Raw genomic sequence first — 14900 nt, 5'->3', positions numbered from 1 at the left:
TTATAGCTTATCTGATCCAAAAGAAAGACTATCGTTTGGCTAGATCCTTCAGTCTCAGTTTCCGCTATATAGATGGCATATTATCTTCAAACAATCCTAATTTTGGGGATGTGATACATCGCATCTACCCCAAAGAACTTGAGATAAAGGATACTACAGACACTGTGATGTCAGCCTCATATCCTGACCTATACTTAGAAATTGATCGTAAAGGAAAACTGTCGACCAAACTTTACGACAAACGTAATGACTTTTGATGCAGAATGTCAACTTTCCTTTCATCTGTGGCAACATCCCTGGAGTGTTTATATCACAACTCATACGTTATGCCAGAGCTTGCCGAAACTACGCAGACTTTTTGTATCGCACTAGAACTCTAACAAATAGGCTTCTGAAACAGGGTTATGTTGCTACAAGATTGAAGTCATCACTACAGAAGTTTTATGGTCGTTATCATGAACTCGTGGATCGTTATGGTGTATCCATCTGCACCATGAAAACTGATTTATTCAACGGGTCGTAGTTTTCCTTTCCTCGTTTGTCTATCCCGGACTTGACTTTTTATGAGCAACTCGGTGGATGTTTCTAGAAAAGCAGAGGACGCTTACCCTACCAATGCACCTGGTCCATGCTCCCAGTTTTTAGTGGAGTCCGAGTTGCTTATTTGCTTTTGTTACTTTGTATGTATGATTTTAGTTACTTTGTGTTCTTTGTTGTGTTTGTCTGTTTTCCATGTCTGGTATTTGTCCCAGGATTACATTTTTTGTATTACCGCTAAAACCTTGGTTCCCTTGAATACTCTTTAAAACAAGTACCATCTTAAAAAAGATAGTTTCTATATTTCTTTCAAGAAAATAACCATGGCACGCAATTTCTAATTTTCGATTGTGTTTTCGAACGCAAGTTCAAAATTTCGATACAGTTTTTTCGAACGCTACTAAGTTAGCAGTATTTGACCAATCGGGAAATATAATTGCGATCAGGTGACTTGCGTTTCCATAGAAGAGCGTCCTTAAGGTCAAAGGGTAAAAAGCGTAACATACTGACTGCGTGGGAAAAAAACAAAAAAAATAACAAAATCACTTTTGATTGAAAAAAATTTTCACTATATATAATGTGTTTCATAACTTGTAGTAAACATTATTTTTAAATTAACACAGTGGCCACGCATGCAAACGGTACGTAATAGTCAGTATAATGACGGAGTGCGGAAATTTGAAGATACAGAGAGAAATAGGTTAGAGAAAATCTTTATCAGTGTGCGTATTATCCTACACACGTGTGCAAGGAGCACACACTATTTTGAAGACGATTTAAAGAACTGGATCTGTCCAACAAGATGTAAGTACAATTCTTTGTAATTAGATAGTTAAAAACTGTATGCCAAAGTACTTTGAATAAATACTAGTCTGTGTAACCTTGTTTTATAAACATAGCTGGTCAATTAGTCATTTTACAATATGCAAGTCACTAGACAACTTCACGCTGTGAAGACAAACATTCAAGTGATTTCTGATTTGGTTTTAATTTTGTTTTTGTAATGCCCCGAAAATTTGTACTGCTACGGAAAATTTAGGTGTTTCTCCTTTGTGGTTTTGTATAATATAGATTCAATTGCATGTCCGGAATGACAAAGTTAACATGACAAAATTTATATCAAACAAATAAGTGTTGACCCCGTTGGGCGTAAGTTTTTGACTTTTGATTATTTACCTATGATAGATAAGTGTCTCATTAAATTAACTGACATGTTTATATTGTCGAACTTTGTATAAATAGGTGTATTTTGATCATCACAAAGAACGTCCTGTATCCTGGTGTCATCGGTTGTCGATAGCATATAAATGTTGTTTACCTGTTTGTTGAAAAATGTATTAAATATCTAAAATTTTAAAGTCATTATAAGAACTGATCTTTGGTTTTATTTCTCAGACGTTAGGCGAGATTGCATTGATACATTGTGAGAAAAACATATTTTAGTTAGGTGACCTGCATGTATTTAATGACTTCATGGGTACTACTCATCAGTTCTCAGTAGGGATATGACTTTCTGCATGAAGGATACGAGAGACATAATTGGAAAATGGAAATAAAGAAAATAAATAATTCAATATATTTTTATCGATATTTCGTATTTTCAGGGTCCATATATTACTTGCAGTGAATGTTATAATCGATTAACTTTGATATGGCTAAAAACTTTCAATCACATCTTATATTTTTTAATTTGCTGTGATATGTGTTCCAAGCATAGAAGCAAAGATATACTAGGATATTCGTATTATTGTTGGCCCAAAACTAATGGGCTTTTCATAGTATTGCTCTTCTTTATCTCTTAAAACGTTGATAACATCATGATGTTTTTAACGTTTTCTTGTAAGAAATACTAGGATACGATCAGTTCTTCGCACCATAATTTTTTTTACTTGCATAGCCATGCCCATATATCCTGAATGGGCATGACCGCTGAATATGACCTACCACTTTCAATAAATTTGTTTACATTCAAAATATGTGTAGGGAGAGGTGGACGCCTAAAATATGAGCTTTTTGGTTTTAAGAGAAAGGTAAAATAAAGGAGTACTAAAGCTTATTGGTATTATACATACTTTTATACACAACATAGCGAAATCTAAGCCCGATAGAATCAGGGAAGTGTTCAGTTGGTCAATTCTTTGTGAATAGACCACACATGCAATATCGCGTTTCATGTCATATTGCCTGTGCACATCGCTATCGAGAACTCATGACTATCGTGAACAGATGAATGCACAATATAGATGATAATGTAAATGATGTGTCACATGCTGCTATTGAAATATGTCGGAGCAAATCTTGATCAGTGTGCGTATCATCTTACAAAAGAACGTCCTAGATATTAACCCGGTCACTAGTTTTGCCCATGTTTATTTTCAAACTTTGCGTTAATTCCTGACCAAACTTGGTACTTTTAAGGTATGTGTCAAAGAAAACAACTATCGTCTGAATGAATATAGACGTTTGTTGTCAACAATCATTTTGAAGCGTGTATTTTCCAACAGTTTTGCATTATAGATGTACCTTTAAACTCATGTTTATGAGTACTTAGGCTGATATTTTGCATTGAATCTTACCAGGACACTCATTTTGAAATTTTGCAAGTTATTTTTAGAATTTATAACATTACTTCATGTCCTGCATGTATGAAAAGCCAAATTGACAGAAACTTTGAAAAATTTACACTACATATATTGTCAAAATTGGGTTCATAATATTGAATATATTCTGTTAGTTTTGAATATTGTGATTTTTTGCATATTTATATTTGTAAAATCGTTTTTTTGTTTTGTTTAGTGTAGACTTTTACCCTCTCCTTGGGTTTGGATCGAGTTCATAAAGTTCAGAGTTTTGATTATATAATGCTTCTCATTTTTAATTTTTTTTATAAGAAATACGCACGATATCTCTCTTTTACAGGGAATAAGGATTACAAAAGAAGCTCATACTTTATGATTTAAAGTTCCCAATAAACCAAGATGATTATTTTTTAAGGTAAGTTTTATTGGTGATGAGAATCTGATTGGACCATGACAAGTGATCATGGCATTTGTTAGTCTTTTAGTGTTCATATTGTTTTAAAGTGTAAATAAAATTTGGATACAAAACAGCATGTTTTAATATAGCAGACAATGGTATTTCCATGATCGACACATACACCTGTTGCAAAAATAACGTAATATGTAATTGATAGTGTGTACTTTTTTCTTTAGTTTTAATTAAAAATACTGCAGGTATTTATATCGTGATTATACCATTAATCATGTACATTTTTTTTTCAGGAAACCAAAGAACGGAAATGGACTCTTGAGATGCTTGAGATGCCTGAAGATAAATAAATGAACTGACAAAAGCTGTCTTTGAAATTTCATTTAGTTTGTTGCTAAATCTACAAAATATAGAGAAATCTACAAATTTCTTTTCTCATGTTAAACCTGTTGTATGTGTTTGGCAGTTTTTGCAATAAAATATTCATAATTAAGATTGTTTCGAAAAAAAAGTTATTGAAAAAACATAATAATAACATTATAGTGAATGGTTGTTGAAAACGTTATTATAACATTTCTAAAAAATGTCTTCAGTCTTTTTCAGGAAACGTTATAATAACATTATAGTGAATGGTTATTGAAATGTTATCATAACATTTGTGCAACCATACATTTTACGTTTTAAAAATCATTTCTAAAAAAATGTTTTCAGTCTTTTTAAGGAAACGTTATAATAACATTATAGTGAATGATTATTGAAAATACTGTTATATTTTTTCTGTAACCATACATTTTTTACAATTTAAAAACATTGCTAAAAAGTGTTTTCAGTCTCTCGGCTTTTAAATGCGATGTTTTGTTTCCGTATTTGTTTTGATGTGTTTAAGATATTGACTTCAGTATACATATATATATACAAACGTCTCAGAATGTGACGACTCTATTGGCTACACTGTTCCATCGGATCAAATTGATACAGGGAAGATACATAAACGTATAGAAAGGTCTGAAAAATTCCCAACGATGTTAGAACTGTCAAATTTGCGATGCAAATTTTTGGTCGTTCCCTCCGCGGGACTCGAACTCGTACCGCTGTGACATCTATGGCAACACCGTCTGCACTAAGTCCAGCGCCCTAGACCACTCGGCCAGCTAGGCTATAAAATATAGCTTTCGCTGGCCGGGTCATTCCTCCTCGTAGGATTAATCTAGGGCTGTAACCTAGTACACGATGTATGGTAGTACGGGACAGTTCATTTTAGATGTTATTATGTAGGATAGAGGATCAAATTAATGATGCATGTCACAACAAATCAATATTATACAAACGTCTCAGAATGTGACGACTCTACTGTATATACACAGTTGAACCTTGATGTGTCGAACTCGGATTAGTCGAAATCTCGGATAACTCGAACTAATTACGAAGTCCCAGCAAAACTCCCCTTACTCCAATCAAATTTTACCTCGGATGACTCGAACTCGGATGAATCGAAACCTCGGATGACTCGAGGTAATCAATCAGTCCCCTCGATTGGACTTCGAGGTTAATTAACCCAGATGTCTTGAGATCAACTAATTAGTCGGAAAACTGCTTTATTACAAACCGTGATCGAAGCGTGTTTTAACAACAGTTAGCGTGGCTTTTAAAATTAATTTGTTGACACTCTTTATGATTTCATTTGGTTATTTGATTAATTTAAAATTGCGCGTGTTGTTAAAAGAAACGAATTTTATTAATAACACGTGGGAGTTTACACTAACAGTGATATCGGATATTTTGATATTTTGAAAAAAAAAAAAAAAAGAAATACAGATGAATTGTAATGGTATCCGACTATTTAATGAAACATCAAACAGACGATAGGTAGAGTATTTCAACGACTACATTCTTTCGCTAGTGAATTTGAAATTTTATCATAATATTGTAGAGCACATGGTTTGACGATACTCCTAATTGTGAATCAAACAAAGCAGCATGTTATGAACTATGACGTTTTTGACATAGAAAAAATAAAAAAGAAATTTCACTAAAACACTCGGTTCCGTTCAATATTTCAAACATGATATACAATATATAAAAAATATCTTCTGATTTGAAATGCTTGACATTACGAAGTACGGTGTAAAGTGAAGTGCATGTACATGTACAAGCACAACAAATAATGTAACTACAGAAACAATCATGGACCAAACTACTAGTGTATCCGGTTTATCCTTGACCTCGGCTTACTCGAACCTCGGTTAACTGAAACATGTTTGCATGGTCCCTTCGACTTAACGAGGTTCGACTGTGTATATATATATATATATATGAAATTTAATCACAACGTTCCATGTTGGCAGAATTAGGCGTGAATTGATTTTTGGGGTAATAACTTTTTAGTGCAAGTGTATTCATTTGAAACATTAGGTTTTATACCACAAAAGGAAGCTTTTAATGGATATTAGATTTATAGTCCTTACCTTTTAGTGTTTTTTTTTCTTCAAAACATTGCTTGTTTATTACTGTACTTTTTAGCTCACCCTGCCAAAGGCCATGTGAGCAATTGCCATCACTTGGCGTCCGTCGTCGTCCGTCGTCATTAACAATTTTTCGGAACTCTTCTCTTCTGACACTACTTGACCAATTGGAACCAAACTAATTGTTCCTTGGGGTATCATGCATAGAACTGGTGTGGGGATTTTTGATCCATCGAAAACATGGCTGTTACTAAAAATAGAACAGGGGTTTTACAGTAGTTTTTCGTATATATCTCCATAACCGTTAGGTTTAGCCAAATTCTGACACGAATAAAAATGCTCAGCATGATGAGATGTATCTATGGTAATATTCTCACTATAATCTGTTCAGCCATTTTGGAGTTGTTGCCCCCGCTCAATGATTTTTTTTGCTGTTTTTGATGTTATTTCTTTTTTAAAAAATCTTCTCCTCTGACACTACTTAACCAATTAAAACCAAATTTGGTATGATTGTTTTTAGGGGTATCTTGCATAGAACTGTGGAGGGGAATTTTGATCTGTCGAAAAACATGGCCGCCGTTAATAAAAATAGAACATATTGGTAAGACAGTAGTTTTCTGCATATATCTCGGAAACCGTTAGGTTTAGCTAAATTGTGACGGGATAAAAGTGTTCAGCATGATGAGATCTATCTGTGGTCAAATTTGGGTTATAATCTGTATAGCCATGGTAGAGTTACTGCCCTTTTTGGACAATTTCTTTTTGCTATTTTAAATGTTATTTCTTTCAAAACTCTTCTCCTCTGACATTATATGATCAATTGGAACCAAACTTGGTATGCATGTTCCTTGGTGTGTCCTGCATAGAACTAATGTGGGAATTTTTGATTCATCAAAAAAAAAATAATAAAATATGGCCACTGTTTATAAAATTAGAACATAGGGGTCAAATTCTTTCAATAACTGAAATGATTCTTATTATTAGGACTACAATAGTCTTTAGGGATAAAAGTTGTCAAATGACTCCTTGTAAAGAGTTATTGCCCTTGAAAGGGAAAAGCTGACTTTTTTTTAGTTTCAGTCAATATCTTAATAACTATGATAGATTGAAAGAAACATTCAATTGTTTAAATGAACCTTATGATAAGTCCTACCAAAGACTTTTTGACAACTTTTTGTTAAATTTATTGCCTTTGAAAGGCAAAATTCAACCAGGTGAGCGATCCAGGCTCCTGGGAGCCTCTTGTTTAATTTCTTCCATTTCCATATGAGCCCAAACTGCGGTTGTTTGAACCAGTGCATGTGAAGTACTTTATATCCAATAAAATGGCTTAATGAAACTTGAAAATAAAATGGTACTCATCTAAAATATAATTTTTACAAAAAACATATGTTTTTGTTTCTTGTAATATAAAATCGTTAATTTTTGTAGCTAAGATGTGGCTGTTAAATTATCTCATTTCGTTTTACACTTTTTTTTAACATTACATGGAATTAGTATACACAATAATAGGTTGTAGAGGCGTTGCCTTGTCGGTTTGGTCTATAGGCATATTTACTGCTACAAACCATGCTTTGAGAATCGATTATTATGCACACTTCAGTCCTTTTTAGAATAAGTATGGTAAAAAGCACTTATATTTTTTTACAATGAGAATACGATTTTCAGGACAATGCAGGGTGGAGCTGACACCGGCTTCAAACATGTACTTCCCGAAGAATACAGACCAAGACTTCTGCATTTCAGTGGAAAGAGAAATATTCAAATCAAAGAGGTACATATATGGAATTTTGATCATTTTCCTTCAACAATGGCCTTATTGCAGTTGGGGGTATAAGATGATAGGGGTGTCCGTTCTTCCTTCTGTCCGTACTTCTCTTCTTCCGTTACGCAGAAGGAGAGCATCTATTATCTGCTACTCCACCTACACCGCTGAATGGAATTTAATGGAACTTTCAGTCTTTATTACATATTCCCATTGTGCACCTCCTATTGTAGATTTTGATCCGAATGAAATTGATGTTTCATAGAGCAAAACATTGACTTGATATTTATGAATATGGGGACATGGGGGACCCATCTCTTATCTGTTACTCCTCCTACACCGCTGAATGGAATTTATTGAAACTTTCACATAATCTTGATTGAATATTCCAATTGTGCACCTCTTATTTTAGAATTAATTTGAGGGTTTCACATAGCAAAACAAGGACTTTGTTATATATCAATTCCTTGGTGCACTCTCTAAGTTATATTTCGATCCAAATAAATTTTGAGGTAAAAATGTAAATGTTATCAAATGAGGAAGTGGGGGTCACAATATCAATTTAGGGAGCATTGTTCATAGTTTTCTAGCCTCTCAGCAATGTTAAGGTTTTATGATAAGTTCATAATGACTGACCTTTGTTAAAGTAAATTGACACATGTGAGCCAATCAACTGTAGATCATTTTACAGGACAAATCCCAAGAAGCATATCCCTAGTAACACAAGTCAATTTAGACGGTCAGTTTTATGTTAATAGTTATATATATATATTTTTGTTTTAGATATTTTCATTTTTTAATGTGAAGTTGAGTGTTAAGGTTCAAAAAAGAAATATTGACTACGCATGAATAGATGCACCTTATTGAGAACAGTATTTGGAATTATGAAAAAAAAACTTAAGATATGAAAAATCTATAGTTTAAAAATTCAAATGTAGGCTAAAATTTATTTCAATTCATTGAACCGGTCCATTTAACTCCAATAATTAAATTCTGTCTTTTAAGGTTCCTTATCTACAATCAAGTCTGAAATCAGGAGACGTTTTCATTCTTGATATGGGTATGCAGGTATATCAATGGAATGGTGCTGAATCCAGTGGCATGGAGAGAATTAAGGTATTTACTATCATTTAGGGTATAGCTGCGCAATTCAAAAATATACTAACGTGGTATTTTCTGTTTAGAAGTACTAATTTTTTTAGATCTTTTCGTTGACATGCGTCGTTTTTCATAGTAAGCATTCATCAAAAGGTGAAATGCTTGGATTGATTTTTGGTGTTATTACTTAAACCGTTTATAAATTAGTGGACAATAAGTGCAAGTGAACTGCCATCTTTTAAATTGTACTACAAGGTGCCATACCCAAAAAGGGTTACTGGTATTGACTTTCGGGTTGTGACTTGAACCACATAGAAGATGTTTTCAAAATGCTGGAAATTTATATTGACAACATATTTGTCCAGTGCGGTGGACACGTTTTTCAACAAACGGTCGGTATTCCAATGGGAACAAATTGTGCTCCTCTACTTTCTGACCTATTCCTTCACTCTTATGAGACTGACTTTATAGCTTATTTAATACAAAAGAAAGAACATAGTTTAGCTAGATCCTTTAATCTCAGTTTCCACTTTATAGATGACGTATTATCATTAAACAATGATTTGATACATAGCATTTACTCCAAAAAACTTGAGATAAAGGATACTACAAACACTGTGAAGGAAAACTATTGACCAAACAATACGACAAACGCGATGACTTCATTCGGTATTGTCAACTTTACTTTATACTGTGGCAATATCCCGTCAGCACCTGCGTATGGAGTTTTCATACGTTATGCCAGAGCTTGCCGTAACTTTGCATACTTTTTATATCGCTAGACTTCTTACAATTAGGTTTCTGGAACAGGGTTATGTTGCTACAATATTGAAGTCATCACTACGGGAATTTTATGGTCGTCGTCATGAACTCGTGGATCGTTACGGTGTATCCATCTGCACCATGCAAACTAATTTGTTCAACGTGTTATAGTTCTCCTTTCCTCTTTCGTCTACCCTGGACTTGACTTTCATGAGCAAATCGGCGGGTGTTTCTAGAAAAGCAGAGGACGCTTACCCTACAGGTGTACCTGGTCCATACTCCCACTTTTTAGTGGTCCGAGTTGCTCATTTACTTTTGTTACTTTGTATGCATTATTTTGGTTATGTTATGTCTTTGTGGTGTGCGTCTGTTTTCCATGTCTAGCCTTTGTGCCTGGATTACATTCTTTTGATTTCCGCTGAATCTTGGTTCTGTTGATTATTCTTTCATAATGTCTTGACAATACTGAAGTAGAGAACAAGCGACTGAATCTCTCTCTGAAATTGTAGCACAAAGTGCCATATCCTCCAAAGAAAAACTAGAATGTGTTTTGGAGGTTGTGCTTTTTGAGATATTAGAAAATATCCCCCTCGTAGGATTAATCTAGGGCTGCAACTTAGTACACGATGCATGGTAGTACGGGACAGTTCATCTAGGTGTTAATATGTATTGTTTGTTGGGGTTTAACGTCCGAGCAGCAATATTTCAGCCATATTCAGACAATGAACATGAAATGAAAAAAAAATGGATGGGTCACAAGGATAATAGGGTCGACAAATTTTGATTGCCACTGGAAAAAGGGGGGATGGGTAAGATCGGGCAATTTAGCCTCCTGTGGCGGAGCGCAAAGGTTCCTACTCCTATCGAATACCACAGCAGGGTCTTGAACGTGCGAGGAACGTGGCATTTTTCCCAACACGGTGCACCACTATGGTTTGCGGTCAGGTTTTCCGTATTATAGCCTGACAACCCCAGCATGTAACACGCCAGGGGTACCCCATTCCACCACCTGGGGCACACATCCCAGTTGCTCTGTGGGCAGAGCGCCCAGCCCCCGGCTAGGTTTCTGAGCACTATTTAGTCGCCTTATACGACAAGCTTAGCGCTGCTGCAGGCCTATTCTTTTATCACCCGGACCTGCACGGGGGTGTTATTATGTAGGATAGAGATCAAATTAATGATGTATGTCACAACAAATCAATATTATACAACGTCTCAGAATGTGACGACTCGCTACACTGCTCCATCGGATCAAATTGAGGGAACGACCTATATATATATAAAGTCTAAAGGAATCTGCCAACCAGTAAACTTAATGGGTATCGGATCGTCCAGTCATGACGATGCAGCACAAACAAAAAAATTATATAAGACTAAAGGATTGTACAACGATACCGATAAAGATGTTAATACACTATAATAAAATATATAATGAGCAAAATTTTCAGTCAACAAGTGACCTACTTCAGTGCCTTAAATAAACTGAGTGTGTATGAAAGTAAATGGTCTATGAACACAACTCACTAACTAATCAGGTGAATACCTGTGACGTATAAAATTTTATCGACGGTAACAAAGATCTTGAACATAGTGTTATAGACACACGTTGTGTGTTGATCTTGAATACTGAACTATGTTTGTTTGTTTGTTGGGGTTTAACGTCCGAGCTGCAATATTTCAGCTGTATTCAGACGATGAACATGAAATGGATGATAAAATGAACATGAAGTGATGATGAAATGAAAAAAGGGATGGGACACAAGGATAATTGGGTCGACAAATTTTGATTGCCACTGGAAATAGGGAGAGGTGGGTAGAGTCGGGCAATTTAGCCTCCTGTGGCGGAGCCCTATGGTTCCTACTCCGGGAGAATACCACAGTAGGGTTCTTTAACGTGCGAGGAACGTGGCATCTTTCCCAACACGGTGCAGCACTATGGTTTGAGGTCAGGTTTTCCGTATTATAGCCTGACAACCCCAGCATGCAATACACCAGTGTTACACCCATTCCACCACCTGGGGCACACAACCCAGTTGCTCTGTGGGGAGAGCGCCCTAGCCCCCGGCTAAGGTTCTGAGCACTATTTAGTCGCCTTTTACGACAAGCTTAGCGCTGCTGCAGGCCTATTCTTTTGACACTCGGACCTGCACGGGGCGAATACTGAACTAAAAATATTTACAAACACTGTTATAAGAAACTCTACAAAATAGGAAGAACTATGTTTTTTTTATTAATTCCGTGTGGGTGTAAAACACGGAGTTCTTTTATCCAAAATCCCTTCCGCTTCACTCTCTGTAGATCCACGATGAAGATTTTCATTTTGTTGAAATCATCGAGGCAGTGGTTAGGTAATATGAAGTGTTGACTCACTGGGAGTAAAGGCTTTTTTGTTAGGTCGCTCCTGTGTCTGTTCAAGCGCTTGTGAAAAGGCTGTTTAGATTCACCAACATATTGAAGCCCACAGATGGGACAGTGGAGCAAATATATTATATTAGCACTCTTGCAGTGCACGTTGCAAAATATTTGTAGCGTTTCCCCGTGACTGCCGGTGAATGATGACGAGTGGTGCATTTGGTTGCAAACTTTACACCTTTTGTCACCACAGGAGCGACTCTCGCCTGGTGTCAAGTTGGGCTTAGATATTTCAGCCCTCACAAGCAGACTACGCAAACTGTCTGGCTGTCTGAAAGCAATCATAGGTGGTTCGGGAAAGACTTTGGATAATGTTGAGTTTCTCTCGACAGAGGCCCAGTGCTCAGGAATGGTGTTGTGGCTGTTTTTAAGGCAGGGTGGTATGTTAGAACACAAGGGGTTCTTTTACATTTTTTCTTTGCCTTCTTTGCCTTCTCTGACTACTTCTTGGGATATTGATAATTTTTTGGAACCCTTCTTTGGTCTTGTATCTATATCCCCTTCTCCTTAAATTGTTCTTCAGTTGACCTAGACGTTTTTTAAGGATTCGTCATTTGAACAAATGCGTCTTAGCCTAAGGGCTTGACTAAGTGGTATACTCTTAGTCAGGTGAGATGGATGACAGCTCTTAGGCATACGATATTGATGTGTGTCAGTTGGTTTTGAGTATAGGTCCGTGGAGAGCTCTCTCCCCGATAAGGTGCTGGAGGTATCGAGGAATGAGATGTTAATAGCAGATGTTTCGTGAGTGAACTTAATTGAAAGATGTTGATTGTTGGCACGAGCGATAAAATTGTTGTTCTTCTTCGTCATGTGTCCACTTCATATCCACGTCGTCAATAAACCTATAGCGGGACAGAGGTTTTTCTATATAGAATTCAAGTAGTTCTTTTTCAAATTTTCCCATGAAAATGTTTGCATAAGACGGAGCCATTTTGGTACCCATAGCTGTGCCAATTATTTGTAAGTAATGTCTCCATTAAAAGTAAAATTGTTCTTTTTTAAAACCATTGTGACCAAAGTGATTAGGCAGTCAGTAGGTGGAACTTTGACCTCCCGAGAGTCCCATACTTCTCTGCAAGCCTCGATACCATCAGAGTGAGAAATGTTGGTATAGAGAGATGTAACGTCCATAGTGACCAGAGTGGTGTTTGGTGGAAGGGGATTCAGAGCCTGCATCTTCTGTAAGTAATCAGTCGTATCTTTTATAAATGATGGAAGTTTTTCAACACGTGGGCGTAGATGAAAGTCCAGAAATTTTCTCTGTTGGATGGCCGTTAGCAGAGACTATAGGTCTACCTGAGTTGTTAACTTTGTGAATTTTAGGGAGTAGGTAGAATCGGCAAGCTAGGATTTTCAGGTTTGAGATATTCAAGAGTTTTAATGTCAATGTGGTTATTTTCGTACATTTTGTTTAACTCAGTTTTTATTTCGTCCGCAAAGGATTGAGTGGGGTCTGTTGCTAATTTGATATAAAAACGGTCGTCTTTAAGTTGACGCTCGGCCTCGTTAATGTAGGCGGATTTGTCCATGATCACTACAGCGCTGCCATTGTCTGCAGGTTTTATTATGATATTGTCATTGGTCCTAAGACCTTGAAGTGCAGCACGTTCCCCTATTGTTAAATTATCGTGACTCTCTATGTTGACCCTTACATTTCTTATTAAGTCAGATTTTACATTATCAATAAATGATTCCAAAGTTAAATTTTTGCTCTTTTCAGGGACCCACTCACTTTTCTTTATAAAAATCGACAGTTGTTTTCATTGTCTGAATCACTCTCATTTTGACCCTCACTGTCTTTTGAGCCAAAGTACTCTTTGATCCTCAAACTTCTGGCGAAGTTGTCAAGTTCTTCGATCAGGATGGTATCATTTACAGGACCTGGAACTGGGCAGAAACTGGGACCCTTAGCTAATAATGATGTTTCATTTTCAGTTAGGTTGTGTGATGAAAGATTAATGACAGTGTTGGATGGTTGACTGTCAGGTTTGTTTCTTCGTTTAAAATGTCTGTTGCGTCTTTTGCTTTGTTTTTCACAAGGTGAGAATGTTATTGGTGACATGCCATCACGTTGGAATTTACGTTTCTGTTTGACATGAAGGGCCTGATTTGGAGTTTTTGTGATGTCATCAAGAAGCTTAATAATAAAGTCATGATCAGAGACTGGGAGTTCTTTCTTTGATGAGTCTATCAATCGATTAAATTCTGTAGTTAGTTTCTTAAGATATCTTCAATATCCCAAGAAGTAGTCTGTTACAATACAAGGCAAAGAAAAAATGTAAAAGAACCCCTTGTGTTCTAACATACCACCCCTGCCTTGAAAAAAGGGCCAACAACACCATTCCTGAGCACTGGGCCTCTGTCGAGAGAAACTCAACATTATCCAAAGTCTTTCCCGAACCACCTATGATTACTTTCAGACAGCCAGACAGTTTACGTAGTCTGCATGTGAGGGCTGAAATATCTAAGCCCAACTTGACTCCAGGCGAGAGTCGCTCCTGTGGTGACAAAAGGTGTAAAGTTTGCAACCAAATGCACCACTCGTCATCATTCACCAGCACAGTCACGGGGAAACGCTACAAAATATTTTGCAACGTGCGCTGCAAGAGTGCTAATGTAATATATTTGCTCCACTGTCCCATCTGTGGCCTTTAATATGTTGGTTACTCAGTTAATTTAAGGCACTAAAGAAGGTCATTTGTTGACTGAAAATTTTGCTCATTATATATATTATTATAGTGTATTAACATCTTTATCGGTATTGTTATGTATATGTTGATTTACTTTGTTCTGTAAAACGAAGAATTATGTTTGGAAAAAAAAATTCTTTGACTCAATGAGGTGTAAAAAGTGACCAAAATTACAAACGCATT

At 36.1% G+C, this 14900-nt stretch overlaps 1 protein-coding gene and 1 long non-coding RNA gene across 2 annotated transcripts in view; both read left to right on the top strand.

Annotated features, from left to right (window-relative positions):
* The window catches only part of LOC148628450 (gelsolin-like protein 2), a gene marked incomplete in the record, with an annotated part of 173179 nt that overhangs the window by 145191 nt on the left and 13088 nt on the right, over positions 1-14900 (top strand). Inside the window, 2 exon segments of the mRNA XM_088587706.1 lie at positions 7656-7761; positions 8758-8868. Of these exon segments, the coding sequence (XP_088443832.1) occupies positions 7656-7761; positions 8758-8868 (217 nt within the window).
* On the top strand, positions 1390-5335 carry LOC148628451 (uncharacterized). Its single transcript, XR_015923540.1, has 3 exons — positions 1390-1686; positions 3457-3531; positions 3819-5335. It is a non-coding gene; the product is annotated as an uncharacterized LOC148628451 (long non-coding RNA).

The sequence above is a fragment of the Perna viridis genome, chromosome 1 (genome assembly GCF_037379345.1).
Source record: "Perna viridis isolate PV_CMFRI_1.1 ecotype Kerala chromosome 1, ASM3737934v1, whole genome shotgun sequence".
Lineage (NCBI taxonomy): Eukaryota > Metazoa > Mollusca > Bivalvia > Mytilida > Mytilidae > Perna > Perna viridis.
Note: the sequence above shows the minus strand (reverse complement) of the source record. Positions and strands in the feature narration are given on the sequence as shown.